Below are 26,862 nucleotides of genomic sequence, written 5' to 3' on the forward strand. Positions count from 1 at the left end.
TTCGGCTAAGTATAAAGTGGTACCATGCTGAGCGCCTTAGCACCACAGATCGTAGGTACGGATACAGCGGGGCCATCATTAAGCCTTATGATAGCCCGCCCTACATGTAGAGTCTCAGACATGGGGTGGTTCGACCATTTCATACACGAACTTCACGCAACCAATTAACCAAAATGAATTCGCAATGAGGCCGACTGATCTCAGCCTTGGGCAGCAATCGGCGCCTGATGAGGCTGAGAAAGAGACAAATATACTGACCAGAAAACCATCAAGACTTTGACCGGTAAGTAGTCTGTAAAATCATTCATTTGATCAACACGAAATGTCCGTCTCCAATACATTTCTAGACATTGAGAATAATGTTGCATCTCAAAGACCCCTAGGGGACGAATCTCGATGGAGCGCTTTGTTAAAAAGTGGGATAGAACGAGTTGTCGTTATCTTTGGCCACTCACTATTACAAGCAGTGGTTAAAGAAAGGAAGGAAAAAGCGGGTTATTCTTTAAGTGAGCTGCTTGATATCGCCAGAAATATAACTTGCTAACAGACTATAACCTTATTCAGGTATGTTCAACCAACGAGGACAGTGCCTGTTCCTCTGCCTCAGAAGCCAGGGCGATCATTACGCGCTTCAAGTACCCTGTATGCGGCCGGCTCCCCGCAAATCTATAGGCCATTCACTCAAGGAAATTGATGGGATGCTTGAGATGGCTCCCGGTGGGGAGATTTATGCACCGCTTACTGCCAAAGAAGTAGCACTTGAAAGCGATACTGTCATATGGCATAGAATAAGAGAGACTTATTTCAGCAACAAGGGCAAGTGGAAAAGGTGGCTTCCTTTTTATGGACCTACAACAGTGAGAGAAGTGGAGGTACGTATGAAACTGACTACCAAGATTTCTGTTGCTGATTTTGTTGTACAGTTTCAATTTGTTGGGGTAGTAGATCCCGGCGACCGATATAAGGTCTTTGGCGTTACTCCTGTCGACATAGAGAAAGTCCGAGAGAGAGCAGACAGCAGAATCGCATTGGAACCGAATGATGTTGACATTGAATATGGTTATTCGGGTTGCGGTCAATGCTTTACCAAAAACTGTCCAGCGTTTATAGATCGCTCCCGACCATGTAATTTGGACCTGATAAACGAGGCGAAGCAGCAGAAGAAAAAGCTGTGCCTGCTCGGGCAGCTGAAAGACTGTGCCAATAGCCCATCGGTGGCTAATGGGCTGAATACTTTAGGAGGCATGGCACAGAACAGTTGCATTTATGATCTTGAGTGTGTTCAAACCCCTTAACCCTCCTCCCCGGGCTACAACTACATATCTAACTGTATTCTTTACATGTAGGGGTGAGAACAAAGTCGTTATACCAAAGCTCAACCAACCTTACGATCAGACTGATACTGTGAGGGGTATAGAAATGGTCATGGGATGGCAAATTGATCGCATGAAATTGAAAGTACCAAAATTCATCGCTTGGGCTTGGTTTAGCCTAGCTTTAATCTGGGTATGTGTGATAGCCTGGGGAGGCCGAACAAGTGATTGGAGTACTGCAATGGCATTTGGACAGCTCTTAGCTGCATTTTTCGGTCTTGTTATTATGTACGCAAAAGATTGATGTAGGGGGTGCCACTGTTCACGGTAGTGGGTGGCTTTCATCTTACTGATGTCCAGCCACATATCGTGTTAGTCCGCCGCTCTTCTTCAAAAATCACTATTATCGTCAGTACCATACTCATGCTCGCTAGAGTCATTATAATAATTATCATCTCCAAAGCCACTGAACCCATCGTGGTCCCATACTATCTCTTCCTCACGTTCTACTACATTGATTGTCCACCCCTGGCTCTCTATTCTCTCCCTTATGTCGAGGATCGGCGCGTCTTCGTAAACCTCGAGGATGACTTCTTTAAGGGAGGCAATTCCCCTAAAGCGAGCATCTATCATCGATAATGCCTTTGTGACTATTTCAGGGCTTTCGATTGCATCAAGCTCGAGCCCCATGGTATGTGTGTTGAACGGTGTAAACATTAGCGTCTTCAATGCAGTGCAGTCGCTTTGGATCTTTGTGAGGATCTGGGAGCTATCATCCTCAAAGGTGAGTTCATCTTCGATATCGCGGAGACAAGGAAAGCCAAGCCAGATACACTGAATATAAGATGCATTATTGCGACCAATCTGATTGAGAAACCGGGCTAATAGCTCAAAATCGTACCCGGCGAGGTCGAAGGAGTTATGGCCATAGAGCACCGAGACCGATTCGTGATAGATTTGCTTATTTGTGTAAAGAAGCTCAGTATGTAACAATAATTGTTTGGATCCAGACAGTGGATCTATTGGATCTTCAAGCACTAATAGCTGCTTATATATGATATTGCGAAGTTCTCCGGGGATGCTGAGGAAGCCATCCATGTCATTAACGGCGAAATCGCTGGCCTTTGCGGTATATGGGAGTATTTAATGTTCATTCCAATTTTGTGGAATTCCAGAAATCGGGCGTTGCTCCGATCTAGGTGTTGACTCGGATTCTGGCAATCAGGCATCTATACATGTATGACAGCCCCGCATCTAAAGGCTTGGACATGGGGTGGATCAACCATTTCATGCACGAACTTCTCATAACCAACTAACCGAAATGAATTCGCAATGAGATCCATGCTTAAGCAGTCGTTGCTGGGCCTGTTCAAGTTGGTCGTGACTGAGATATCCTTCCTCCGCGATGCTCCATAGAAGATGTGTTGTTTAGCGTTTCACGGAGCTGGACGATTTTCATGGCAATCTGTTTTCCTTCTCTTATTTCCTTTTTATTTCTCATTTCGAGGGACTTGATAATTATTTATCATCATCTTTCTGGTCCGCTTCAATACCGGTACCGGTATTGAAGTATATCGTCCCTGTATAAGCATTCTGTATGCATATTGTGCTGCGACTTGCCGATTTGGTCACAATTGCATTCTTTTTCAATTTTTTAATAGAAAACCCAGCGAGATTTCAAACCACAGTGTCCATGTAGAATAACTGACGGATGACTTGTCGCGTATAACGAATGTTGCTTACCCTAAAGCCGAGCGGTGACAAATCTTCTCGGCCTGGATTAATAATGGCATGGATCATGATATCGTCATTCTACCAGACATATCTATATTGACTGCAATATTGTTATATAAATAGGCATTGCCACCCAGTTCATAAGTCAGTTCAAAAAACAAACATTTGAATTAACATTTTAATTAAAAAAAGGAATAAATTACTTCACAGGAATCGCCTCAAAAAAATGGTCTATATATCCTCCTCAACCACGGCCGCCGTGAACCCTATAGCCTCTGAACCAAAACTCAACATCAAAGAGCTCTATTCCGCTCTCGTTTACAAAGCGCGCCACCCTGAAGGGTTTGTCGCGGCTATTGAAAGTTCTACGATAGAGCATGAACATGCCACTGGGTTAACGCGGCGTGTTGTGTTCAAGCCGGGGTTTATGGGGAAGGTTGAGAAGCAGGTGGTCGAAGAGGTTGTGGAATTTTTTCCGCCAACGAGAGTGTGTACTTTCCTTTTTTTTCATCTTTCTTGAATAGTTTTTTATGTTCTGACAAAAAATAGGTTGATTTCAAAGTCCCCGCTACAGGCATGCAGGTGTCGAATGTGATTTCGCACGAGGCCGACAAGGAAGACGAGCTATACCTAACCTTTTCGTTTGATTTCCCACATCCAGGGATCACGGATAGGGAAGCACAGAAAGACGAGGTTGAAGCACATCAGGCAGAGGCAAGAAAGGGCGGATCGAAGGTGGTGCCGCATACGATTGAGGTTGCGAGGCAAATGAAGATTGATGGAGAATTGTAAACTGATTATGCACATTGATGCATGAAACCCTGTATATAAATTGATGCCGAATATATACCATATAGAACAATACCCAGTAATGTCAAATGCCAAATGCTAAGTACATTGCAATGTCTAAACGCTCGCTCACATGCCCCGGTTAAACTCCAGTTTCCCTCCCTCACCCCCCTTGTCCCAAAACTCCTCCTCTAGACTGCTGGCACTGATCGCCTGTCGCGACGGAAACGCGCCGAGTGCCAACGGTAGCGCAAAGACCGACGTGGTCAGGATCAAGCCCAGGTTGACAGGCGTGACGAGCCGCGGTCGCGCCTTGAGCCAGTCCATCTTCTCCAGTCGTACGAGGATCAGCGGTGGCAGCACCATGATCGGCGTGGCGTTGAGTACACGGCTGATAGCCGTCTCGCCGACGGCGATCTTGGCGGCTGCTTTGCTCTTTCCCAGGCTTTCAATGGGCTCGCCGGTGATTTCGCGCTTCTTCTTTTCCTCCTCGGACAGCACTGGATAAACGTCGATGCCGCTGCGGATTTCCTCGCCGCGCATCAAGAACACATTCAAGGCTGTCGCGCTGGACACGGCAGCAAAAGGGACGAGACGGCCGAGGATGAGTTTGGTGTTGGGCGAGATGTTCTTGATACGAGGCACAATCGCATTGAGTCCGAGGGCGACAGAGCAGGAGGCCGACACGGCCATGAGGTACGATTTCACCATCATCGACGTTGTCAGAGGCGTGGACTTGTTTGCGTTGGACGCGTTGATGGCGACATTGAGCGATTGATTGGTGATTTGCCAGAGCAATGTTCCCGTTGTCTACTCGGTCAGAATTGGACACAACATCGGGTCATATCAGATCATACCTTTAATCCCGGTGTAAGCATGCCCGCCGTGACGATGAGATTCGAGAAGACAAAGCTGGACATTCGGAACGGGAGGAAAACTGGCTGGCCGGTGTCTGTGTGGACTACATTAGCCATGTCTATGACGAAGAACAAGAACGAAGAACAAGTAACGTACCAGGATGCAGCGTCGAGTCCACGATTTGCTTTGCCCGCCATAGTTCCGGAGACATCTCATTCACATGGCCGTTTTTGTAAGCAGTGATGGCTTTTTTGGCATTCTCAAGGCCGGACGACGAGACAAACAGCATTCTACCACAGTCAGCTTAATCAATTCTATAGACAATCTAGCCTTCAAAGTCAAAACTCACCGGGGATCAGAAATGCCGGCGGCCTCGCGTACGCGGCCCAAATACGTCGTCAAGTCATACTGCGAGCGGGGGAGCTCTCTGCTGCCAGGAAGAGACGAAGACATGGCACCAGCGACGAAGACAGGCCGGCCGCGAGACTACACAGGCGAAATGAAAGTCTCCCACGAGGAAGAGTGAGTCAGTCAGGCCAGGGAAAAAAGGCGGGCGGGAACAATGATAAGAGAAGAGATTATCGGGGGCGGTGAGCTGATAAGCTGCGATAACGGACTGGCGCCCGTTCTCCGCGGGTAAGCGCGACCATGTTCATTCCTTCCTCCTCGAGCTCAGTTCACGAGTTTCTATCCCTATGGTTACATCTTGTGTCTATACCAGTATGTACGCTACCCCTCAACCTTGCGCAATGCTTCGCCGCCAGTCCCCAGCGTGGCCTCGCTAAAATCCTCGTTGTCCGCCAACTCCAGATCAAACTCGTTCAGCACCGCCGCCTGCACGCCGATCTCGCGCGTCGACTTCAACTCCAGGATATGGCCTCCAAACTGCTTGTCCTCTGACAGAAAGTGCATGTGCAGCCCGCTAACAGACACGCCGTCCATGTACTTGGGCGACCAGAACCCGACGATGCTCCCCGCGACGTCCTGATAAGTGTTCACCTTTTGCGCGTCGCCGAGCTCGGACAATGGCTGGCGCGGATACTGTTGACCGCGGACAACGCGCGCCTTGAGATGGTCTAGACGCACGCGGGGTATCACAAAGCAGACGAATCGGTTCGGCGTGCCGTGATGCAGACTCTGGAGGTGCTGCAGTAATGATTCTTTGTCGGGCAGGTTCGGAAAGGTGGCCTGCTTCTTCGTGACGCAGTCATTGAACGCGGTGATCATGGCAAAAGGAAGTTCTTCGTGCGCGTCCACCACTCGCACTGTGCCTGTTGGTTGTAGATGGTACGTGATCGAGTCGATGATCACAACTTCACCATTGATCGAGGCCATAGTCCCCAGACCATGGGTGCCGTGCGATAGCAGCTCTGAGAGCCGGATGCCGCGCGACGCGACGCCTGCCATGAGGGCCGACGCCGTGGAATATTGATACAGCTTGTCTGGCATAATTATTTTTTGTGTTTTGCGAAACGACAGCAGTTGCATTGATGTCGAGTGCCGCAAAATATGGCGGTCATTGACGTCAGCGCATCTCTACCCACCCCGCGGGACGGATCCGGCTCCAATCACCTTACCATGAGTGATAGCTTACTCTCTTTTAAAGCTTGTGATGTAATACGGCTGTTTCTTGTTTCTTCGTTGTCACACATATATATTGTGCTCGCCATTTGAGCCTTGACAACCTTCGACGATCTCGCCGTTGACCCCGCAGTCAACAGTCAATACAGTGTTAAGCCAACATGTCGACGCGCAATCTTGCCAACGTGACAGTCGAGTCTCTCGCCAACGCCGGCGTGAACCTCGTCTTTGGAATTCCCGGAGCCAAAGTCGATGGCATCTTTGATGCCCTGATCGACCACCCCACGATCCGGCTGATCGTCTGTCGCCATGAGCAAAACGCCGCGTTTATGGCTGCCGCCGTCGGCCGCTTGACCGGCTTGCCAGGCGTGTGTCTTGTCACTTCGGGGCCTGGCACAAGCAATCTCGTCACAGGCCTGGCGACAGCAACTTCAGAAGGCGATCCTGTCATCGCCATTGCCGGCACCGTCTCCAGAGTGCAAGCCGGGCGACACACACACCAAGCCCTCGACGTCAACAAGGTGCTCGAAGGTGTGTGCAAGTCGGTCACACAGGTCGGCGTTGAGGACCAAGTCAGCGAAGTCATCGCGAATGCGTTCCGGCGCGCGCGCAGATACCCGCGCGGCGCAACGGCCGTGGCTTTCCCCATCGACCTGATCAAAAGCACTTCTGTGGCTATCTCGCCCTTTCCCAGTCTGAGCTTCGAGCCGCCCAGCTACGGCGGCGGCAATACAAAGCTGCGCAAGATCGCGGTCGACCGGCTCATGGCGGCCAAGTACCCGGTAATTCTCATGGGCATGCGGTCCGCGAACAAGGCGATTGTCGCTTCCACCCAGCGCCTCATCAAAGACTACACCATCCCCGTTGTCGAGACCTTCCAGGCCGCAGGTGCCATCAGCGAGGATCTCCTGCACCGCTTCTATGGCCGTGTCGGCCTGTTTCGCAATCAGCCCGGCGACAAAGTGCTCGCCCGTGCCGATATTATTATTGCCATTGGTTACGACCCCTTCGAGTACGACGCCGAGGTCTGGAACGTCGACCCTTCGCGCCACAGCATCATCCACATCGACTACACCGACACCAAGGTCTCGCAGCACTACCTCCCGCAGATCGAGCTCATCGGCAACCCAGCCGATATCATCGACGAGCTGACCTCAAGCATCCGCGCCTCCAAGCCAAACTACTGGACCGGCGCCGAAGACCGACTCGAAAACATCCGCCAGGAACTCGACAGCTGGCAAGCAACCGCCACCGCAGGCTTGTCGACCGAAGACCCCGTCCAACCCATCCACTTTGTGCACTTGCTCCGCAGCCTGCTGCCCAAAGAAACCGTCGTTGCCGTCGACGTGGGCACCGTATACATCTACATGATGCGCTATTTCCGCACTTATCTGCCACACCACCTCCTCTGCTCCAATGGGCAACAAACCCTGGGAGTCGGCCTCCCCTGGGCCATCGCCGCAAGCCTAATCCAACAGCCACCTTGTTCTGAAAAAGTCGTCAGCATCAGCGGCGATGGCGGGTTCATGTTTAGTTCGCAGGAGCTCGCGACCGCTGTGCAACAGGGCTGCAATATCACGCATTTCATCTGGAATGATTCCGCGTACAACATGGTCGAGTTCCAGGAAGAGGCCAAGTACGGCCGCAGTTCCGGTATTAAACTAGGCGGCGTGGATTTTGTCAAGTTTGCCGACGCTTTTAATGCAAAAGGTTTCCGAGTTTCGACGGCGGGTGAGTTGAAGACGGTTATGCAGGAGGCGCTTGCTTACAAGGGGGTGGCTATTGTGGAGATTGTTATTGATTATAGTAAGAGTAGTGACTTGATGAGGAATGTTATTCCAAATGATTATAAGTAGATAAAAATTATTATTCTTTTTCTTTTTGTGAAGGGCAATGACTATACACATGAATGTTTCATATTTGGCCACGAATTAGTGACATGAAAATGGGGTTTGTTTTGGTATACACCATAGGAGGATACTTGATACAGCCCCGAGCTAATTTGCTCAGATATCTAGACATGTAATTACAAATGAAATTTCACTGTCGTTAAAACAAACAGCAAGTTTGGGGTGGGTATCCTGTAATGAGACAGATGGACCATGTCCAGAAGGAAAAAAAGAGGAAAAGGAAAAGGAAAAAAACACTGATCCAAGAAAACGAATGACGAGCTTGGATCAGCGGTGTCGGAAGGATTTGCGTGCAAGAGGCGATGAAGCAGCATGAGGTGCTCCAACCACGGGGTCGCGTAGCCGGCCACCGCGCATAGGAGTCGCACAGCAATATACACAGATGTAGACTGGAGGGAGGTTGGCTCTGTTTAAGCCGACGCATTTGGTATGCAGCCAGTGACTGCAGGATTCACTAAACTGAAGTCAGCAGGGGAAAGAAATAAAAATAAAAAACGAGACAACGGGGGAAAAACCTACCATTGAATCATCAAGTGACCTCCGTTTTCCATCGACTTGCACACACATCTGGTGCCATTGCTCGGGTTGCTGCGTCTATCTGTGCTTGGGGTTCCCACATCAGGATCTGTAATTGTAGTCGGAGATGTAGCCGGGTCGCCTGGGCCCAGGTCGAATCGTCCCAGTCCAGGAGGCGAAGATGGAAGATGGTTCATGGATTGAGAGATAGGCATCCGTCCACCCGCATATCGTCCTATAGTGTGTCTTCCTCGCCCCTGCAGGACCTGTCGTAGTGCATGCTGGGCGTCGCCCGAGTCTTCGTCAGGGTCTGGCAGAGTGCTGTCAGTCGAGGACGAATGGCGAGTGAAGTTGGGGTTGGCTGGGATGGAGAATCGTCGAGGCGTGTTGATCCATTCGGGTGGTATAACGGCCGATTGAGGTCTTCTGGTCCGCGAATCTGCCCAGGGAGAACGCCGCCCTGAATGAGAGGAAGCATGGGAACTCTTGGAATTTGGCCTAGATATAGAGCCTGTTCGCCCAACTAGCGAAGCCGAGCCCTGATACGCAAATGAATTCCTGCCACTGTGTACAGCAGGATAATCCGAAAAATCAGCAGAGTCGCTTTCACTCTCCGTGGCAGATCCATCAATTTCCATTTCTAAAATAGGGTCTGTGAGTCCGGTAAATTGGGTACCGGTAGGTTGGAATTCCGTCTTTGCTCTACCATCCTTGTCGATTTTCAAGATCAACGACTGGGAACGGGAGGGAAGACTGGAGGAATTCGACCGGGGCAATGGCTGCCGCATGGTCTTGACCGGAGAAATACGTCCCTTGGGAGGCGCCTTCTTGACACCGCTAGTTGACGCGAGCGAGCCGGCAGAAGACTGCTGGCTCTGCTGGCGAGAATGTGCAAGTGACGACGGTATCGCAGTTGTCGTTTGACTTCTCGTCAAGCCTGGCTTAAAAGCTTGAGCCCGCGGTGTAAAGTCGTCATCCTCATCATCAAATGACCAGGCCCCAGACAACGGCCGGCTCTGCACTTGGCTAGTACGACGAAGTGACTCTCGCTTCGCCTCCTCTGTTTGGTGATGATATGGCTGTCGGGTCGGTCGTGGAGCGGTCCTCGGTTCGGGGACCGGTTGGGAAGGACCAAAACGCCGAGCTGGCGAACTGAGAAAAAGACTAGGGTCGTCGGCCTTGGGGATGAGCACCCGCGGAGAAGTAGAGAAAGGCGCTGGAAATAAAGCGGCATCTGCTGGTGCAGGAGCACCAAATGCAAAGGTGTTGTTGTGGCTGAACTCGGGTAGATCCAACGAGCCCTGCATAGTAGGCAAGGGCGGCACTTCAAGCGTCTGCGATTGGGATGCTACGTTGGGAGTAGCAGCCGAGGCATTGCCTGAGTGGCCGAACGGATGGGTGGGAAGGCTGGAAAAGTCATTGCCTTCTTGATCCAGGAAGAGTTTTTGCTGAGGGTAAAAAGGTGAGGCGGAAGGGTCAATGGTGGAGAATCGAAACAGGTCTGGCGAGTTTTCCAAGTTGGCAAAGAGCTGGGGTGAAGCTCCAATCAACCGACTAGGTGTTTCTAGGTGGCCGTCGGTGGCAGCAGTCAGCCTCCTGACGCTCTCCAGGAACCCCTGGTCTGCATCTCCCGAGTCTCCTGCTCTCCTCCGAGATGTGCTTGTTGGCGGCGGGGTCTGGATAGTGGCTGCCGAGCGAGTTGAATTGACAGTGCCTGGTCCTTCGTCGCCAAAGTTTGTAGTTGGCCTCGAGCCTCGCTTCCGCTTGATGGTGTCTGTATCGACAGGCCCCTTGGCGGCGATATTAGGTGATATATGCTGTCCGAAAGAGCCGTCCAGCGCTTGCAACGAGTTCCCCGGAGTGCCAAATATGAATTTCTGAGGGGTCTTGAGCAGCTCCGGGCTCGAGGCATATGGATCCGCAGTGTCCCAGGTCACACGAGGGTCGTAAAAACTCGACTCGAACTTGGGGGTCTGGAAGCAGGCGTCACCGAATGCCTCGGACGCAGTCGGGGTCCTCGTGGGCGTCTGGGGTTCGCCATTGGGGTAGCTGAAGCTGAAGGCACTCATAGCATCCATTAGCGTTGTCATTGTCGGCACAGTAGCATAGCTAGAGAGGAAACAGGGCAAGATGGGGGTAGAGCTATAGCATATAGCAAATGAATCTGTCGAGACTCGGGTTTTCTCCCTTCTTGTCTCTTCTCGGAGGATATCAAGGACATACCTATGGACCGGACGATCCCAACTCATGTCCGCAGCGATAAGTCAGAACCCAGCAACCATTAAAGTTTATCTGCAGCACGGCGACAAATGAGACAGCCCGAGAGCACGATCGGGTGGACTGGCGAGAGCAACTGGAATGCTGTTGGCAGGGCAGAAGTATCTCGTGCGGAGAACGGTGCCGACGGCAGCAGCAGGAACAGCAGGAACAGCAGGAACAAGGCAGGCAGCAGGCGGCTCACGGACCTCGAACAAGGCGGTAGTGCACGATGCAGCGACTGTTAAGGCATAGTTCGCTTGGAACGGGGATATTCAGAAATCGGTGAAGCCTGCTGGAGAGAGAGACGAGACTGGTGAGCGAGAGGAGTGGACGACGAGGGGCGGTGGTCAAGGAAGGGGAAAGGCAAGAATGCTCCTCCCTGGCGGCGCCCTCGCTCGGCAGCCTTCGAGCTGGAGTAGGGCTGAGTCTAGCTTGCTAGTCGTAGTTAATCCTATGGCTGGTGGTCTCATGTATGAAGTGGAATAAATAAATGGGACAAAGACGGGGCGGTGGAGGTGGAAATGCTAAACGGAAGAAGAGGGAAAAAAGATGGTTTCGTTGTTGTTTGTTCTGTCTTGGGATTTGGTCCGATCTCGTCGAGGTGAACGGCGGGAAATTTTTCTTTTGGGACGATCCACCGCGGGAGTATTAATTAGTTAATAGTGCAAAATACTCTTATGGAAAAATAAAACACTACTAAGCAAATTAAAATAGAGGGCGCCCTGAACCAGTCAAGGTCATTGTTTGGTACGGACCATTATTACGTGGGGTAAATAAGCAGATCTTTGTTTGCTGCTGTTTGGATCTGCCATTTCTTTCTTTTGCAACCACTGTTCCAACGGCTGTTCCAAGAATTCTTTCTCATGACCCCATTTGCGATTGATTGGCACCAACAAGGCACATGGATGCAGACACCGGCGAGCCTCGGGGCCCAGCAGGCGGCCAATCGCGGCCGGTGGAGGTGAGACGATCGGGCTAAATCGATCTGTGCCACAGCGACTAAAGTGCATTAATATTATTATTTTCTTGACTTTGTTACGGAGTCCTCCGAAGTAGAGCTGAACATCGTGCTAGCCCTGTGGGGCGTCTGCCGTGTGGCTGCCTCAGGCTGCCAACTGCATGCGAGGGACACATTATGCAGCTTTGACGCAGGTACTAACTAGCTACTAGTACGAGCAAGATATGCTTTCAGGAGCTGGCGATCGAGGAGAGGTAACCGATTTTGCATGAGCCCTCCTTGCTGTCGCCTCCCAGCAGTACGTACCAGTTCAAAGAAACCGAACTCAAAATCGATCCGATGCGATGGGCTGTGTCAAGTCCTGTCAGCACGAGGGCCAGACTGAAGATTGCAAGTGCCGAGATGCCTCATTCGTAAAAGCACGCTGCACGGACAGTCCAAGGCCAACAGTCGCATCATTTAATAATAATACGTAGTAAAGGCCGCGTAAGGGGCCAGGCTCTGACCTGACGTCACGACTGGCGTGCAAGCTAGGGGACTTTCGGGACAGCAGCTATTATTATTATGGGGCGGCTGGAGAATGGATGGACATTAGATGCTATCAACGTTTATTGTGCTTGAACCTTGAGCCTTGCGGTTCTACTCTGTAACGACGTATGCACCAGCAGAGTAATACAGTAATACATTCAATATTGAATATCCCTGCAGACGATATACTACTATGTACCAAAACAGCCAATGCCAAGACCGCGCGTGCCTAATCGAGATTAGGTTTTTGGCGCCCCACACCCCGCACTTGAGCCGCCAGTCGGAGCTGCCTGCTTGTATTAGTATGGCATTACTATCGTAGTGCTGTCTCTAACTGTGGCGACAGAGAATTAATGTAACCTGCAAGAAATTACAGAGCAAAGATAACAACAATGTGGCGGGCTGAAGCAAAGCTCCTACATACTAGCCACGCTGGCTGCTGCCGCCGCGCTCTCGCCCAGCCAATCGCCCGTCGCATCACCCTTGTCGTCACACCGGTGCTGATTATCGTCGCATTCTGGCCGCGGGCGCCTAACCTTCCCAATAATAATACAGGGGTTATAACTAGTACGTAGTCACTCGTCAAGCGAGGAGTCGAGAGCTGGCTAGAGGAAATTATGTGATTCTGGCAACTGCGCCACAGGCCCCGCTGTACCTCGGCACCGCCACACTTGCCACGTGCACGGTGCCTGCCGAACGCGTCCTAGCGGGAATGTTCAATGTCCTCTGCCTTCCAGCAACAAACAAAGAGCTCTCTGTTGAAACCTCAAACAGGTTGAAACAACTTTTGAGGAACGGCCATGATCCTTGGTAGCCGATTCCCCGTCGTCTCGTCTCCGCTATGTCTTAGATCACACATTCCTATTCCGTATCCGTGAAATGGCCGCCACGCAGACCGGTTCGCGCAAACGAAAGCCTCCACGGCGGAGACTTCAATCAAACGCGACACGAGGTGGTCGGACGAAAAAAGTAAAGAAGAACAAGAAACCTGCGAGGTCCCCTCTCCATGGGCTACAGGATTCCGCCAAAGAGGACATCTACCGCTCTCGTTTGCCCGAGCTGAACGATCCGTATGAAGAGGTGCGTTTGAATCCCTCCGTTTGAAGCTCGGTGGATTGAAATAATGTCTGACTAACCTACCCAGCCGTGCATGGTAGCTGACCCGATGCCGGAAGGCTATATCTTTGTTGCCCGAGGCGACCCCTACGTGACAAGAAATTGCAAGATCCACAGCAAGGCCACGACCGATATGGTGTTTATTGTTTATGTGAGTGCGGGCTCCAGCTCCCGACGTTTACCAGGCTAATATCGAAGAATCTTTAGGACAGAAAGGCCAAGGACAAGCTAGGGATCCGAGTCAAAAAAGAAACGTACGAACATGTCACCGAACTCGCGTCTCAAACTGCCGACAAACGCGCCGCCGCAGTACTTGCCCAAGATACCCGAGACGAAAAGAAAGCACAGAAGATTCTCAAACAGACATTCCCCGATATCCCACCGAAATGCGCCAAGACAATTCTACAGCACGCATTTCTCAAAGGTTCTGGGAGAGTTGGGAGGTCTACCAAACAGCCTGATACAATGAAGGCTAGACTAGCTGTGGAGGCACATATCAGGCACCAGCACACCTCGTACGACAGCCTTCTTGGCGATGGCACTGGCCGTGACGATGCGCGCGCTGCTGTGCGAAAAACCGTCCATGCTCTGCGAGATCAATGGGCTGGAAAGTCAAAGTCAGCAACTGTGTCAAAATCGGCGTCTGAGTCAATATCTGCGACTGAGTCAATATCTGCGACTGAGTCAATATCTGCGACTGAGTCAATATCTGAGACCGAGGAGTCTTCCGAGGAAGAAAGTCCGCGCAGAATGACTCGTCTACGTCTACGGCCTAGACTGGCCTCTCCAGAGGTTATCGTGATCGATTGAGCTTAAGCCAACCACACCAGATCTTCTGGCTATAGAAATATTATCCAAATTAGAACCTTTTACAAGCTGTAACGTCTATTGATAAAATGTTCGAAATATTTTGTGTTACAAAAATCAGGTTATTTCTAAAGATATACATACAGTCGTGCCGTGCTACTGGCTGAAGGTAGAGAGCGGACCCGCAGCGGAGCTTCGATGTCCCGCAAATTCAGACATCGAGACAGAATAATTTCACAACCTCACTCCAGCACAATCATTCCCCATTAGCCGCCAACAATGGAAAAAGAAGACATTGTCGAGTCGCCGCGCAAGCGCCTCAAGACCGAAGACGCCGCCACATCACAAGCCAACGAGCTGGTTTCGGTTCCTGCGCTGACCCCCAATAGCAATAATGGTAGCGGCGGTTATGCTACGGCGAAAAACACCAAGGAGGCAGACGTCGGCATCACCGAGTTTGTCAGTGCCGAGACGCCTGGTTTTGAGGGTATCTTGAAAAAGCGGTAAGGCTTGTTACGCTGAGAGAAATCTGATTGGCAGATTGACTAAGAGTTGTTCTAATAGGTACACCGATTTCTTGGTTAATGAAATTCTTCCGTCTGGCGAAGTGCTTCATCTACGGAACACCGAAGTTCCTCTAAAAATTTCGTCGCAATTGAATAAAACTGTTGAGAAGGAAGAGCAAAAACCGACCGAGGAGGACAAGAATCAGGATGAGCCTGCTACAGAGGAAGCTGCGCCAGAGGCCTTCCAGCTTGCCGACAACGATCTGGAGCTTCTCAAGTCGTTGTTCGGGGACGATGTTTCTCAGCAAATCATTGATTTCCACGCCCGAGTCCGTGGCGCACCGAAAGCCGCGCCTGGGAAATTCGGCCAAGTCAATGCTGGGGTTGTGGATGGGAAGGACACTCGCACCAAAATGCACATGACTCTTCGTCGCGTCTTCAACTCTCTCCTGTCGTCAGTCACAGATAAAGACAACAACATGATCATCTCGGCCACGCCAAACAGACACAAGAAAGCTCCCAAGGGATTCCGAGGCGAGACCGGAAACCGCAATGAACGGACAAAGTGGGACGATCTGGGTGGGCCGTATCTCCATTTCACCATTTACAAAGAGAACAAGGACACCATGGAAATAATCGGTTTCCTAGCGCGTATGCTGAGGATGAATTCCAAGTCCTTTCAATTTGCCGGGACAAAGGATCGTCGGGGCGTGACGGTACAAAGAGCATGTGTTTTTAAGGTTTTGGCAGAACGCCTCTCCAGTCTCAACAAGACTCTTCGAAATGCCGTGCTGGTCGACTTTGAATATAGCAAGCACGGACTGGAGCTTGGTGAACTCAACGGCAACGAATTCGTCATCACCCTCCGAGAATGCGAGTTTCCAGACTCCCAAGACTCTCAATCATCCCTAGACCGAGCCAAGGGGCTGGTCGAGACGGCCATGCACAATCTGCGTGATCGTGGCTACCTCAATTACTACGGGTTGCAACGATTCGGCACTTTCTCCAAGGGAACACACGAAACCGGAATTAAATTGCTACAGAGCGATTTCAAAGGCGCCGTCGACACTATACTGGACTATAGCCCTCGGGTGCTGGCAGCAGCCCAGGGCTCCGAGGCCGAAAGTGCAGGCTCGTTCATCAGCTCCGATGACATGGCCCGCGCTGAAGCCATTTACATCTTCAACACAACGCGAAACGTCAACAACGCGCTCGACAAATTACCAAGAAAGTTCACTGCCGAGACAAGCATCATCCGTCACCTGGGGCGCTCCGGAAACGACTACCTCGGTGCTCTACAGGCCGTACCGAGAAATCTGCGCTTGATGTACGTGCACGCCTACCAGTCGCTAGTCTGGAACCATGCTGCGGGCGAACGCTGGCGCGTCTATGGCGACAAAGTCGTAGAAGGAGACTTGATCATCATCAACAAGCAAGAAGAACAAGCCACCGATGAACAAACCGTCGATGCAGACGGCGAAGTCATCATCGCTCCCCAAGCCGAAGACAGCGCCACCACCGCAGACGACGCCTTCACTCGCGCTCGCCCACTGTCAGCCGACGAAGCCGCAAGTGGGAAATACACCATCTTTGACATTGTTCTCCCCACACCGGGTTTCGATATTTGTTACCCCGCAAACCAAATGACCGAGTTTTACAAAAAGTTCATGGCGAGCGAGCAAGGCGGCGGTTTGGATCCGTTTGACATGCGTCGCAAAAGGAGAGATATCGGGCTGAGTGGCAGTTATCGGACATTGCTTAGCAGACCGGGCGCGGATTATTCGTATCAAGTCAAGGCTTATTCGCAGGATGATCAGCAGTTGGTCGAGACTGATTTGGAATCTCTCAAACAGGAAAAGACTAGCAGTAACGATGAGGAAGTGCAGCAGCCGGAATCAGCAGTCGAGGGAGACAAGATAGCAGCCGTGTTGAAATTCCAGCTGGGGGCAGGACAATACGCAACGATGGCGCTGCGAGAGCTGATGAAATTGGGCGGTGTCAGGGAATACAAGCCGGAATTTATGGGCAGGTAGAAAAGGACATTGATGTATACGAAAAAATTTGATAGCTCGTTGGTTATATTACATAGATATCTTAAATATATACACTACACTGCTAGAATACGCCTGATATATGTTTTCTTCGTACAGTATATACAAATACGATCAAAAATCCCACTGCCTCATCTATACCTTTATCTACTCGGGCGAAACAGCTTGCAGATTTCGCGCCTCGGAACTATGACTCTGGAGATTCGCAACTTCAAATCTCCTTTGAATATTGTCGTTGTCAGTAGGCTCTTTATCTTTCTTCGCGGAACTGATATGTCTGCTTTGGTCAGCCACGTTCCTCCAAAAGTCTAGTAGTTTGGTAGCCGGGTTATTGTTCGCCACAAGGCGGTATCCTGTGCACTGCGTTCCAAGGCTTCTATCCCTGAAGCCAACGACACCGTGCGAATCTTGTCTGGTCCACCAAGACCGATCTGGACTGTTTCGAGTAAAGTTGGCCATGGCATCGTCCTGGGATTCACGAGATTGTACACTACAAGTTCCCAGTTCTCATCATCATCCTCATCATCGTCGTTTACTACCCCAAAAAGCTGGATGATAATCCTCGCCAAAATGTCGACTGGAATAGGGCCGGGCACTCCACAATAAATATCTCTAAGTTAACTTAATATTATATATTTTTAGTATTTATTCTACTTTAAAGTATGATGAGATTTTTTAAAAAAAATATATAAGGACCTAAACCTTAATTTACTTAGTGTCTGTGTTTGTTTTTTAGCTACTAGCGCGAAGCCCCGCGTACTTCAACACCAAATAGTTGATGTTGCATTCGGACTCTTAAGGAGGGATTTGAACCTTTTTTGTTTTTACAAAATGAAATAGAGGAAAGAGAAGGAAGGACAAATAAATTTTCGTTCTTTAGTTATATATCACAGTATAATTCCCAGTTTTTGGCAGATATCCTTTGAGGCAATATGTTTGGCTTGTTTCTTATTTGGAGCTTGGCCTTCGCCTTCCAATCCCTTGAAATCCACAGTAACTTTGTATAGCGGTGGAAATCTACGCAGCAACTCGTCGGTTACCGCTGGAACCTGGCCCGAGGACGTTCCCTCTTCCCACAAGCGTGAGGTGTATCTCCAGATTTCAATATCTGAGCGACTTGGGCTTTGCCTTTCGGGATCTTGTGGCTCGGCCTCTCTAGCAGTGCTGTATGGAGGTGGTGAACATTCGTTAAGACCAGTAGATGAGTTGCTTTCGGCATATTGCGAACTAATATCAAACACTTCCGAAACGAGGTATTCATCCACCATATGTTTGTATTCGTCATCAGGCTTAGTGCGATGCAAGAAACCAATTGCTTGATGTAGGCTTCTTTGATGATCTTGGCCAATTTCGACATACACCTCATTATTCAAGTTTCCAAGTATTTTTCGATAATCAAGCCCTTGGAGGGCCGAGTTTATCCTAGCCTGTTGACTCTGTTTCAGTATGCTTGTATCATAAACATAAGGATTTACATGGAAATGTTAAGAGCTACGGGCTTGATTTATTGGCTCACCTGAAACACGCTCTCCTCAATATCACGTTTGACTTGATTTGCACATGCCGCAGTAACATAGCTTGACAATAGGGTCCGTCCAACGATTGTATCTAACCAGTTGTTAGAATCAGCAAGTTTGAGTATCGTATGGTACCCTCACCGATTGACCAGCACACGCTCGGCGAGTTTGTTAAAGCAGCCATCTTTAGAGCTAATTGAAGGTGAGAGATACTTGGAGGAAACTTTATCGAGTAGGATCAGGAGTCACGTTATGGTTGAAGAGGTAGGTACAAGAGCAGAATTTATATCTAGAACGGAGAGAATTTCCAAACACAAGGCTGTTGGGCATCTTCATATCATGCACATTACTTTATCCTAGCGCTAGAATTGGGCAAACATTTGTCCTTGGATGTCGTCCATCCCACTTCCTCCTTTGATCTCCACTCAGGATTTGCAAGGCTGACATGAATAGTAGGTAAATGTATGGCGCCGGCTTCCCGAAAAAGCCTACCATGTATATGTATGCGTCTGGTGCTAATCACAGCCCCCAATGGCTGCATCTAGTTTGTATCCACCCAGAAATTGTTTATGACATAGTCGAGGCGGGATGTCAGGGTGGGTAAGCAATGAACAAGATGATTGGACATCTATATATTCAAGGCTGCGCTGAGCAGGATAAGCTGACCCCACAAAAACACACGAGACAACCATCTACAATGTGGCACAGACGATGCAAAGACACGTCGAAATTCCAAGAACAAAAGCTGCGACACTTGATGTATCATTGACGGCGTCGCTAACAGCAGGGACGAGGTGGCATTCCAGTCAAGAGAGGCTGCGTTGAATGAGGCTACATTCAACAAGGCTACATTCAACAAGGCTACATTCAACAAGGCTACATTCAACAAGGCTACATTCAACAAGGCTACATTCAACAAGACTACATTCAACAAGGCTACATTCAACAAGGCTACATTCAACAAGGCTACATTCAACAAGGCTACATTCAACAAGGCTACATTCAACAAGGCTACATTCAACAAGGCTACATTCAACAAGGCTACATTCAACAAGGCTACATTCAACAAGGCTACATTACAGGAATCTGCAGGAAATATATGATAAGATGTGCTGTCTAAGCCTTACGGTCATTTGAATGCAACCAGTTTGCAAACGATATGATGAGAGGCGTGTTCTAGTGGTAGCACTAGCCAAAGGCGCCTTAGTTGCTAAGCAGGAACAAACGCTTTGTATACCTGAAGCCCACCTTCGATCGATTGCACCACTCCAAAGAATGTAGTAAGAACAAGAATTAAAATCGCCACCCAAAATGTATACCACTGAACGCCATTCCTCCTATCCCACCACCATTGGTTGATAGTCTTAGGATTTGTGCCATCATAACATTGTTTCAATATCACCAACCTGTCTCTCCAGTACAGGAAGCTATTAATATTACGATCTGGGCCACACAAGCGCCCACATCGCAGAAGTCTTGGGTCGATCGAACAGGACTGATACTTTCGGATTGTCCTTTTTTGACATTGAGGAAAAAGGAGCGAAATGGTTCGCAATGTCTCTTTCGCCAAATCAGGCGGAAGGAGAGAGCTAATTATTGCATTAGAAGGTTCAATGAGTAATCATGAATCGAATCAGATACTCACTTTTCCTGACATTCTAGAAAAGTTACATGGTGAAATATAGCCACCTTTGTATCCCTTTCTACCAAACGAAGATGATCTGCAAGATTGTCCGTCCAGACTATTTTAATGCCTGCAATCTGCTCAATGTTGTGTCCCGTAAAGTCTTGGTCTAAGAAGACACATGCTTCAGTAGTCTCCGGTTCGTGAGAAAAGTGTTTATCGATTGAGCTTTTAACAGTACCATGAGTCCACATGATCTTTGTGGTCCCGGAAATTGCGTTCAAAGGATTTGCATCAAATTTTAGCATGAGTAAAAGCTGCGCTGCTAGGTCAATGGAACTATCTGGGCTGCATGCGGGATTACCACGAGCCATCATATCTCGAATATTCTCCCGAGTGCGATTATTGCGTATTTGTTCCACTATCCACAAATTTTGCTGACACGTTTGAGCCCACATAGTGCCTTGCCTGTTGTGGAAACGAGCATAAGAAGAATCATAGAAACGAAAATATGCATCAAAGTTCAGTTCACGAGAACGTTCACCATTAGAAAATCTCTTAACGATAGGCTGCGGACCCCAGAGGCTTTCGGCTATCTGCCGCTTTATAGCATCTGTTTGCGACTTAATGGCAAATCTATCGTTTGTCGAAGCCATGTAGTGAAAGATTGCAGTTGCAAAGAAAGGAAATACTGTTGCAGTGTCATCAGATCTTTATTGATAGATCGGGTATGTTATAGTCAACAGAGCCATATTTATTTCAGGTGCCAGCAGAGCAGCTCGTTCTCTCTCGTTCCATTCTCTTCTTCTCATTCCTTTTCTTCTTCCCACGAATGAACTTCATGGTGATTGTGAGGCTAAGATGCATGTACTGCCCCCCAACAAGAGCGGGGCTGGCAAGCAAGCCTTGCGGCTTTCAGCCTCGAACTCAGTTTTGATGTGCATTGCCTGCTGAGACTCTCCTGTGTTGTATGAGTATCCCCACATGAAGTACACTTTGCATAAATACCGTGCCGATTTTCTTCCCTTCTTCCTTTCGGTTCGAATCGATGATTCTCAAGAGGAAGCTTTGATGGGATCTTGAACAGTTTCAGGCGCGTCTATTTACCTTTCGTGCATTTTATGACCCTTTTTTCTTCACTTTTTCCGAAATATTTCTCTCTCTCTTTTTAAGTGGAAATGCGGCCACTGTCAATATCTGTGGGCTCATTGATACAATCTTCAAAAATAACCAAGAGCTACTGGGAAGCAGTCGGGCCAATGCGCATACTCTTCACAAACAAGCTCGCACCAGCTATCCAGGATTATCTCGAACAATGCTTGGAACCTTCGCTGGACGAATTGCATTGGTCATTATATATGTGCGGACATAATTTTGAGACGGCAAGGCCTTATTTGGTTTTCTCCTCGACCAACGCAAAGAAAAGGAAAACGGCCATAGAATTAGTAAGAGGTAGTGGAATTCTTAGAGATGCCCCGACTGTGAAACTGCGACATACCTGTTATATTCCAGGTCTACACGCCCCAATGGAGCTCCTGGGTGATCATGTCCGAGTTGATGCTTCACACAATCCAGCGAGTAACGAATCATTTTACTACATGCCATCTGAAAACACACTTGGAGTGTCAGTATTTGTTGCTGGATTACCGAACGAAAGCAGAATGAGACAAGCTACAGCCGGCGGAATTATATGTGTTGGAAGTCGGTTCTTTTATCTCACGGTATCCCATGTACTTGAGCAAGACGAAGAACTGCAATTACCGGGAGGTAAATCCCGGAATCAGAGTCAAATTTTAGACGAAGACGATAGCAGCGATGAGGAAGAAGAGGAAGGTGGAGTTTCCGAACTCCGGTCCGATGATAGCATTTCAACTGATGGCTATGTAATATCTACGTCTTCCAGCTGTGTGAATCAATATTCAGAGGACGGTGAATCACTCAATGAAGCAAGCCATGGGATTCTCGCTATTGCCAGGCTTCATGATGAAATCGCGTTATTTCAAGTCCAGAGGCCACTGCAGTCAAGCACCGCCCAATTTGTACCATCAGGCTTCATCGAATTGGGCCCGCCTGATAGGATCAGAAGCCACAAGCTCGATTACCTATTGATTGAAATTCATGACAAGTCTTTGATAAGACCCAACATATTATCTGCGTCAAGAACCCCTTTGAGCAGCATCAGCGTCGACAAGGTTGCTCAAATTGACAATGAAGATTGCGATGTAGCTGTCCTAACAGCGTCTAGGGGAGTTTTGAGGGGTGTTCTGATTGCTACGCCTCGTTATTTGAGCCTTCCTAAAGCTACTACTATGCGAAAGACATTTAGTCTTAGACTCGATGGCATAATACAACGTGGGGACTGTGGGTCATGGGTGGTTGATGCAACCTCTGGTCATTTCTATGGACACATATTTGGCGGTGGTGCCGGGACCAGAACGGCTTATATAATACCGGCCGCTGATATTTTCGATGACATACGAGCCAAATGTGCACAGCCAGTGATTCTACCTTCTGCAACAGGCGAAAACGTTCAAACTCACTCCCGGATTCCTAGCAACGAGCTACACAGTGGGTCAAAGGCTAGTCAACAACCTGACTCTTCGGGGCTGCAGGAGGCTGGAACACTGGAAGATAAAACAGTGAGCAAGGTGAATCACGAAGCCTTTAAAGAAATACTCGATGATATCATGTGCCCTGGAGACAGCAGTAACAGTACCGAAAGCCTGGCAGAGAACGCCCCTCAAAAATTCGCTGTAACAGACAGAGATATAGAGGTCCTTAGCAGTGGCAATGTATCAGAAACGCCAAAAAACCATCAGATTTCGGAAACGTCTTGCTCTTCACCAGCGGTAAAACTCAAACCCAAGTTTCTTGAGGAAAACTCAAAGCCAAAATCCTCTTTCTATGTTCCATCTTTTCGAACATACACTAGCAAGCACCGTGACGCCGCTCAAGATCCGGCTGAAAAGGCTGATAATGTTAACCACACTGACGGCTGATCAGGGTTATCGCCTGTAGCGGGTAGCCATGCTATTTTGCACTATTCACTGCCATTGTCAAGTACTACAGAAATACGGTTTGGAGCAAGTGGTTTAATTTAATTCGCTATGTTAAGGAATCTCTACTTTTTTTTTTTTTCGTAAAAGTGGATAAAAGTTAGAAAATGTAAATTGGCTCTTCTCGTATTTGTCTTGCCTATCATAATGCAAAGTGCCGATTATTCTTTCCATATAGCTTTTTCTATAATCTAGCTGATAAAATTATCTATTGTCTCAAGAGACACTGGAAGTAAACTTAAATATCTTAAACTAGCTAATAAACTAGGGAACCACTCTTGCATATTCTAGACACCCACAGGATACATAGACCCCTCGATTTGTTGCTCAATGGATGTATTTAATGGTAAAAAGGCCCGCGATATATGACATTAAATTTCCCAAAAATTTTTACGGGATCTATCCTATCACAAGATGCTACATGTACATGACCCAGATTGACATTATTCCAGTCAACATGAATAAGTGTACTACCGAGGCTAGCCCTACATAAGTAATGCATCAGATGTATGCGCTGATGGGACTCTGCGATCTGTATCAAGTTTTATAATCGTCAAAAACCAACAAGTTGGTGGCTACAATCGACATGATGGACATTTGTTAGCCAATAGGATCAATGATAAATACTATCTATAGATTGGTAAGGTTATATATAACACATAGGTCTGGGTGAAATAAATTCATCTAGTCATGAAAACAATAGAAAAATCCAAACACTGTGAAAAATCAAGTCAAATAATAATAAATAAATAAGGACCTATCATTATCACTGTATCAATGTATACATCGTTGTATTGTGGGGAAGCGGCAGCCAATGGCAGCAGCCGGATTTCGGAGCGTGCCTGCTTTTTCTATCCCGACCTCGGATGAAGCTTTTCTCCCCAGATTCGTTCTTTCTTTCTACATCGCGCTTCACAATCAGCCGACGCCTCGTTTCAACATGATACAAGCGGTAAGGACTTCCCGGCCTCTGAGTCTGGTCGATTGGTCAAGGAGCTTTCCAAGTCGCTAACACCCATGCAGCGCAGGGCAGCCGCCCTCGCAACAAGGCGATGCGTCACGCACGTCGGCCGCGCATCCACACAGCGACCACCTTCATGGTTATCGACATGTCGCTCGTACAGCGTCACTGGCTACAATGCAAAGCCCAAGGCCTTCCACTCGCAACTTGAGAACACACCCAACGCCGACGACCTCCTCTCGTCCCTTTCCTCCTCCGCGCCGGCGACCAGCACGCCCCAGACCCTCACCGAGAAGATCGTACAGCGTTACTCTGTTGGCCTCCCCGAGGGGAAGAAAGTCAAATCCGGCAGCTATATTTCCATAGCGCCGCACCATTGTATGTCGCATGACAATAGTTGGCCTATTGCAACAAAATTCTTGGACATTGGCGCCACCAAGGTCCACGATAATCGCCAGGTCGTTATGACCCTAGACCACGATGTCCAAAACAAATCAGAGTCCAATCTTAAAAAGTACCGTCAAATAGAGGAGTTTGCTCGCACGCATGGTGTCGACTTCTACCCCGCCGGTCGTGGTATTGGCCACCAGATTATGATCGAGGAGGGCTATGCTTGGCCAGGAACCGTGACCGTTGCTTCTGACTCTCACTCCAATTCGTATGGAGCGGTGGGCTCCCTCGGTTCCCCAATTGTACGAACTGATGCTGCGAGCATTTGGGCCACCGGCCGGACCTGGTGGCAGGTCCCCCCGGTGGCCAAGGTCACTCTGGTGGGAATCTTGCCCCCGGGCGTCACGGGCAAGGATGTCATTATCGCCCTGTGTGGCCTTTTCAACCAGGACGATGTGCTCAACCATAGCATTGAATTTGTTGGTTCCGAACAGACGATGCGCAGCATCTCTATCGACGAGCGTATTACCATTGCCAACATGACGACTGAGTGGGGTGCACTCAGTGGGTGCGTAGTCACGTTTGCGAGCACATGTTATTGAACTAGCTAATTCTTGTGGCAGACTCTTCCCCATTGATTCGGTCCTAATCAACTGGCTACGGGCCCGAGCCACCACATCCGCCATGCTCAACCCAGAACTCGGCGATAAAAGTCGCTTTACCCACGAGCGAATCGACGAACTCATCGAGAACCCGCTCACTGCCGACTCTGGTGCGACCTACGCCAAGTCACTCTACCTCAACCTGTCAACTCTTTCCCCATTCGTCGCCGGTCCTAACTCGGTCAAGGTCGCCACGCCCCTCCGCGATCTTGAGGCGAAGAAGATCCCTGTCAACAAGGCATACCTGGTATCCTGCACCAATTCGCGCGCATCCGACATTGCTGCGGCTGCTCGTGTCTTCCGCGAAGCTACCAAGGATGGCGTCACACCAAAGATCGCCCCTGGTGTCAACTTGTACATTGCCGCTGCCTCTATACCTGAACAAAGGATCGCAGAAGCGGCTGGTGACTGGCAAGTTCTCCTGGATGCGGGTGCAAAGCCCCTACCCTCCGGCTGCGGCCCCTGCATCGGCCTAGGAACCGGTCTCCTTGAGCCCGGCGAGGTGGGTATCAGCGCTTCGAACAGAAACTTTTCGGGAAGAATGGGCGCAAGAGACGCAATGGCGTATCTCGCTAGCCCCGAAGTCGTCGCCGCCAGCGCCCTGGATGGCCATATCGCCGGCCCTGGGTGGTATCAGAAGCCCGAAGGCGTGGAGAAGGTCATCATCGGTGAAGGCAGTGGTGACCACCAGGCCGACGTGGCTTTGAGCGTTGAGGACGCCTTGGACAAGATTATCGCCCAGGCCGAGAGCATGATTGTCGACGCCGAGAAGGACTCGACCGATTCGACTGATTCGGCTGCGGCAGCGGTCGACGACGCCGAGGAGACCCTGACTGACATCCTACCCGGTTTCCCCGAGAAAGTCGAGGGCGAGATTGTCTTCTGCGATGCCGATAATATAAACACAGATGGAATTTACCCTGGTCAGTTCTTTTATTCCCAAGTGGACCATTATATGTGATTTTACTAATCGTTTCATAGGCCGCTACACGTATCAAGACAACCTTCCAGCCCAGAAGATGGCTGAGGTGTGCATGGAGAACTACGACGCAGCCTTCAAAGAGATTGCTCGTGAGGGAGATGTGCTCGTCAGCGGCTACAATTTTGGATGTGGTTCTTCGCGCGAGCAGGCTGCCACCGCTATTCTCGCCAAGAAGATCCCTCTTGTCGTTGCCGGCTCATTTAGCAACATCTTCGGTCGCAACAGCATCAACAACGCACTCATGAGTGTCGAGGTACCGCGCCTTGTGCAGCGTCTGCGCGAGCGCTTCGCCAAGGGCAAGGATGGTGCCGACACCCAGCTCACGCGCCGCACGGGATGGAAGTTCCTGTGGGACGTGCGTAGGAGCAAGGTTGTTGTCACCGAGGACAATGGAGAGACATGGAGTCAGAAGGTTGGCGAACTGCCGCCCAACGTACAGGAGATTATTGCCAGAGGTGGTCTAGAGAAGTGGGTGAAGGCTGAGATTCAGAAGTGATTTTTCGTTTTCCAATGTTGTAAAATATAACACAAAAAGCAAGTAGATAACGATATACCTTGATTGATAATTATTAACTAAATAGCAGCACTCCTATAATAATTACCAACGCAAACCCGATAATTGTCCTTAGTTGGCTACATCTGGAACAGCTCAGGTATAGACAACTTGATCATCACCATCCTCGCGCTTTTTCTTGCTTTCAGGCACACCCCGAGTATAAACCATGCGAGACTCAAAATTTGGAA

At 49.3% G+C, this 26,862-nt stretch overlaps 12 protein-coding genes across 12 annotated transcripts; 7 read left to right on the forward strand and 5 right to left on the reverse strand.

Moving 5' to 3' along the window:
* Positions 1–322: 322 nt before the first annotated feature.
* Positions 323–1,617, forward strand: TRUGW13939_08871 (uncharacterized protein; the record flags this gene model as incomplete). The annotated part of the gene is made up of 5 exons (XM_035491997.1): positions 323–506; positions 565–872; positions 924–1,276; positions 1,347–1,506; positions 1,570–1,617. 5 exons carry the CDS (start codon positions 323–325, stop codon positions 1,615–1,617), a joined length of 1,053 nt encoding a protein of 350 aa, XP_035347890.1.
* Positions 1,618–1,703: 86 nt separating this feature from the next.
* On the reverse strand, positions 1,704–2,411 carry TRUGW13939_08872 (uncharacterized protein; the record flags this gene model as incomplete). Its single annotated transcript, XM_035491998.1, has 1 exon — positions 1,704–2,411. The coding sequence occupies one exon, from the start codon at positions 2,409–2,411 to the stop codon at positions 1,704–1,706; it is 708 nt and encodes a 235-aa protein (XP_035347891.1).
* Positions 2,412–3,273: 862 nt separating this feature from the next.
* Positions 3,274–3,839, forward strand: TRUGW13939_08873 (uncharacterized protein; the record flags this gene model as incomplete). Its single annotated transcript, XM_035491999.1, has 2 exons — positions 3,274–3,534; positions 3,597–3,839. The coding sequence occupies 2 exons, from the start codon at positions 3,274–3,276 to the stop codon at positions 3,837–3,839; spliced, it is 504 nt and encodes a 167-aa protein (XP_035347892.1).
* A 126-nt stretch (positions 3,840–3,965) lies between these two features.
* On the reverse strand, positions 3,966–6,182 carry TRUGW13939_08874 (uncharacterized protein; the record flags this gene model as incomplete). The annotated part of the gene is made up of 5 exons (XM_035492000.1): positions 3,966–4,646; positions 4,694–4,788; positions 4,851–4,984; positions 5,044–5,180; positions 5,436–6,182. 5 exons carry the CDS (start codon positions 6,180–6,182, stop codon positions 3,966–3,968), a joined length of 1,794 nt encoding a protein of 597 aa, XP_035347893.1.
* Positions 6,183–6,436: 254 nt separating this feature from the next.
* Positions 6,437–8,131, forward strand: TRUGW13939_08875 (uncharacterized protein; the record flags this gene model as incomplete). The annotated part of the gene is made up of 1 exon (XM_035492001.1): positions 6,437–8,131. One exon carries the CDS (start codon positions 6,437–6,439, stop codon positions 8,129–8,131), a length of 1,695 nt encoding a protein of 564 aa, XP_035347894.1.
* Positions 8,132–8,452: 321 nt separating this feature from the next.
* On the reverse strand, positions 8,453–10,791 carry TRUGW13939_08876 (uncharacterized protein; the record flags this gene model as incomplete). Its single annotated transcript, XM_035492002.1, has 2 exons — positions 8,453–8,639; positions 8,705–10,791. The coding sequence occupies 2 exons, from the start codon at positions 10,789–10,791 to the stop codon at positions 8,453–8,455; spliced, it is 2,274 nt and encodes a 757-aa protein (XP_035347895.1).
* Positions 10,792–13,325: 2,534 nt separating this feature from the next.
* On the forward strand, positions 13,326–16,908 carry TRUGW13939_08877 (uncharacterized protein; the record flags this gene model as incomplete). The annotated part of the gene is made up of 5 exons (XM_035492003.1): positions 13,326–13,526; positions 13,591–13,713; positions 13,770–14,354; positions 14,640–14,872; positions 14,934–16,908. 5 exons carry the CDS (start codon positions 13,326–13,328, stop codon positions 16,906–16,908), a joined length of 3,117 nt encoding a protein of 1,038 aa, XP_035347896.1.
* Positions 16,909–17,813: 905 nt separating this feature from the next.
* TRUGW13939_08878 (uncharacterized protein) lies at positions 17,814–18,627 on the reverse strand (the record flags this gene model as incomplete). Its single annotated transcript, XM_035492004.1, has 3 exons — positions 17,814–18,353; positions 18,443–18,534; positions 18,585–18,627. The coding sequence occupies 3 exons, from the start codon at positions 18,625–18,627 to the stop codon at positions 17,814–17,816; spliced, it is 675 nt and encodes a 224-aa protein (XP_035347897.1).
* Positions 18,628–19,031: 404 nt separating this feature from the next.
* On the forward strand, positions 19,032–19,546 carry TRUGW13939_08879 (uncharacterized protein; the record flags this gene model as incomplete). Its single annotated transcript, XM_035492005.1, has 2 exons — positions 19,032–19,039; positions 19,228–19,546. 2 exons carry the CDS (start codon positions 19,032–19,034, stop codon positions 19,544–19,546), a joined length of 327 nt encoding a protein of 108 aa, XP_035347898.1.
* Positions 19,547–20,084: 538 nt separating this feature from the next.
* On the reverse strand, positions 20,085–20,723 carry TRUGW13939_08880 (uncharacterized protein; the record flags this gene model as incomplete). Its single annotated transcript, XM_035492006.1, has 1 exon — positions 20,085–20,723. The coding sequence occupies one exon, from the start codon at positions 20,721–20,723 to the stop codon at positions 20,085–20,087; it is 639 nt and encodes a 212-aa protein (XP_035347899.1).
* Positions 20,724–21,326: 603 nt separating this feature from the next.
* On the forward strand, positions 21,327–23,066 carry TRUGW13939_08881 (uncharacterized protein; the record flags this gene model as incomplete). The annotated part of the gene is made up of 1 exon (XM_035492007.1): positions 21,327–23,066. The coding sequence occupies one exon, from the start codon at positions 21,327–21,329 to the stop codon at positions 23,064–23,066; it is 1,740 nt and encodes a 579-aa protein (XP_035347900.1).
* Positions 23,067–23,937: 871 nt separating this feature from the next.
* TRUGW13939_08882 (uncharacterized protein) lies at positions 23,938–26,614 on the forward strand (the record flags this gene model as incomplete). The annotated part of the gene is made up of 4 exons (XM_035492008.1): positions 23,938–24,075; positions 24,147–25,042; positions 25,098–26,059; positions 26,118–26,614. 4 exons carry the CDS (start codon positions 23,938–23,940, stop codon positions 26,612–26,614), a joined length of 2,493 nt encoding a protein of 830 aa, XP_035347901.1.
* Positions 26,615–26,862: the final 248 nt, after the last annotated feature.

This window comes from Talaromyces rugulosus, chromosome V (assembly GCF_013368755.1).
Source record: "Talaromyces rugulosus chromosome V, complete sequence".
NCBI lineage: Eukaryota > Fungi > Ascomycota > Eurotiomycetes > Eurotiales > Trichocomaceae > Talaromyces > Talaromyces rugulosus.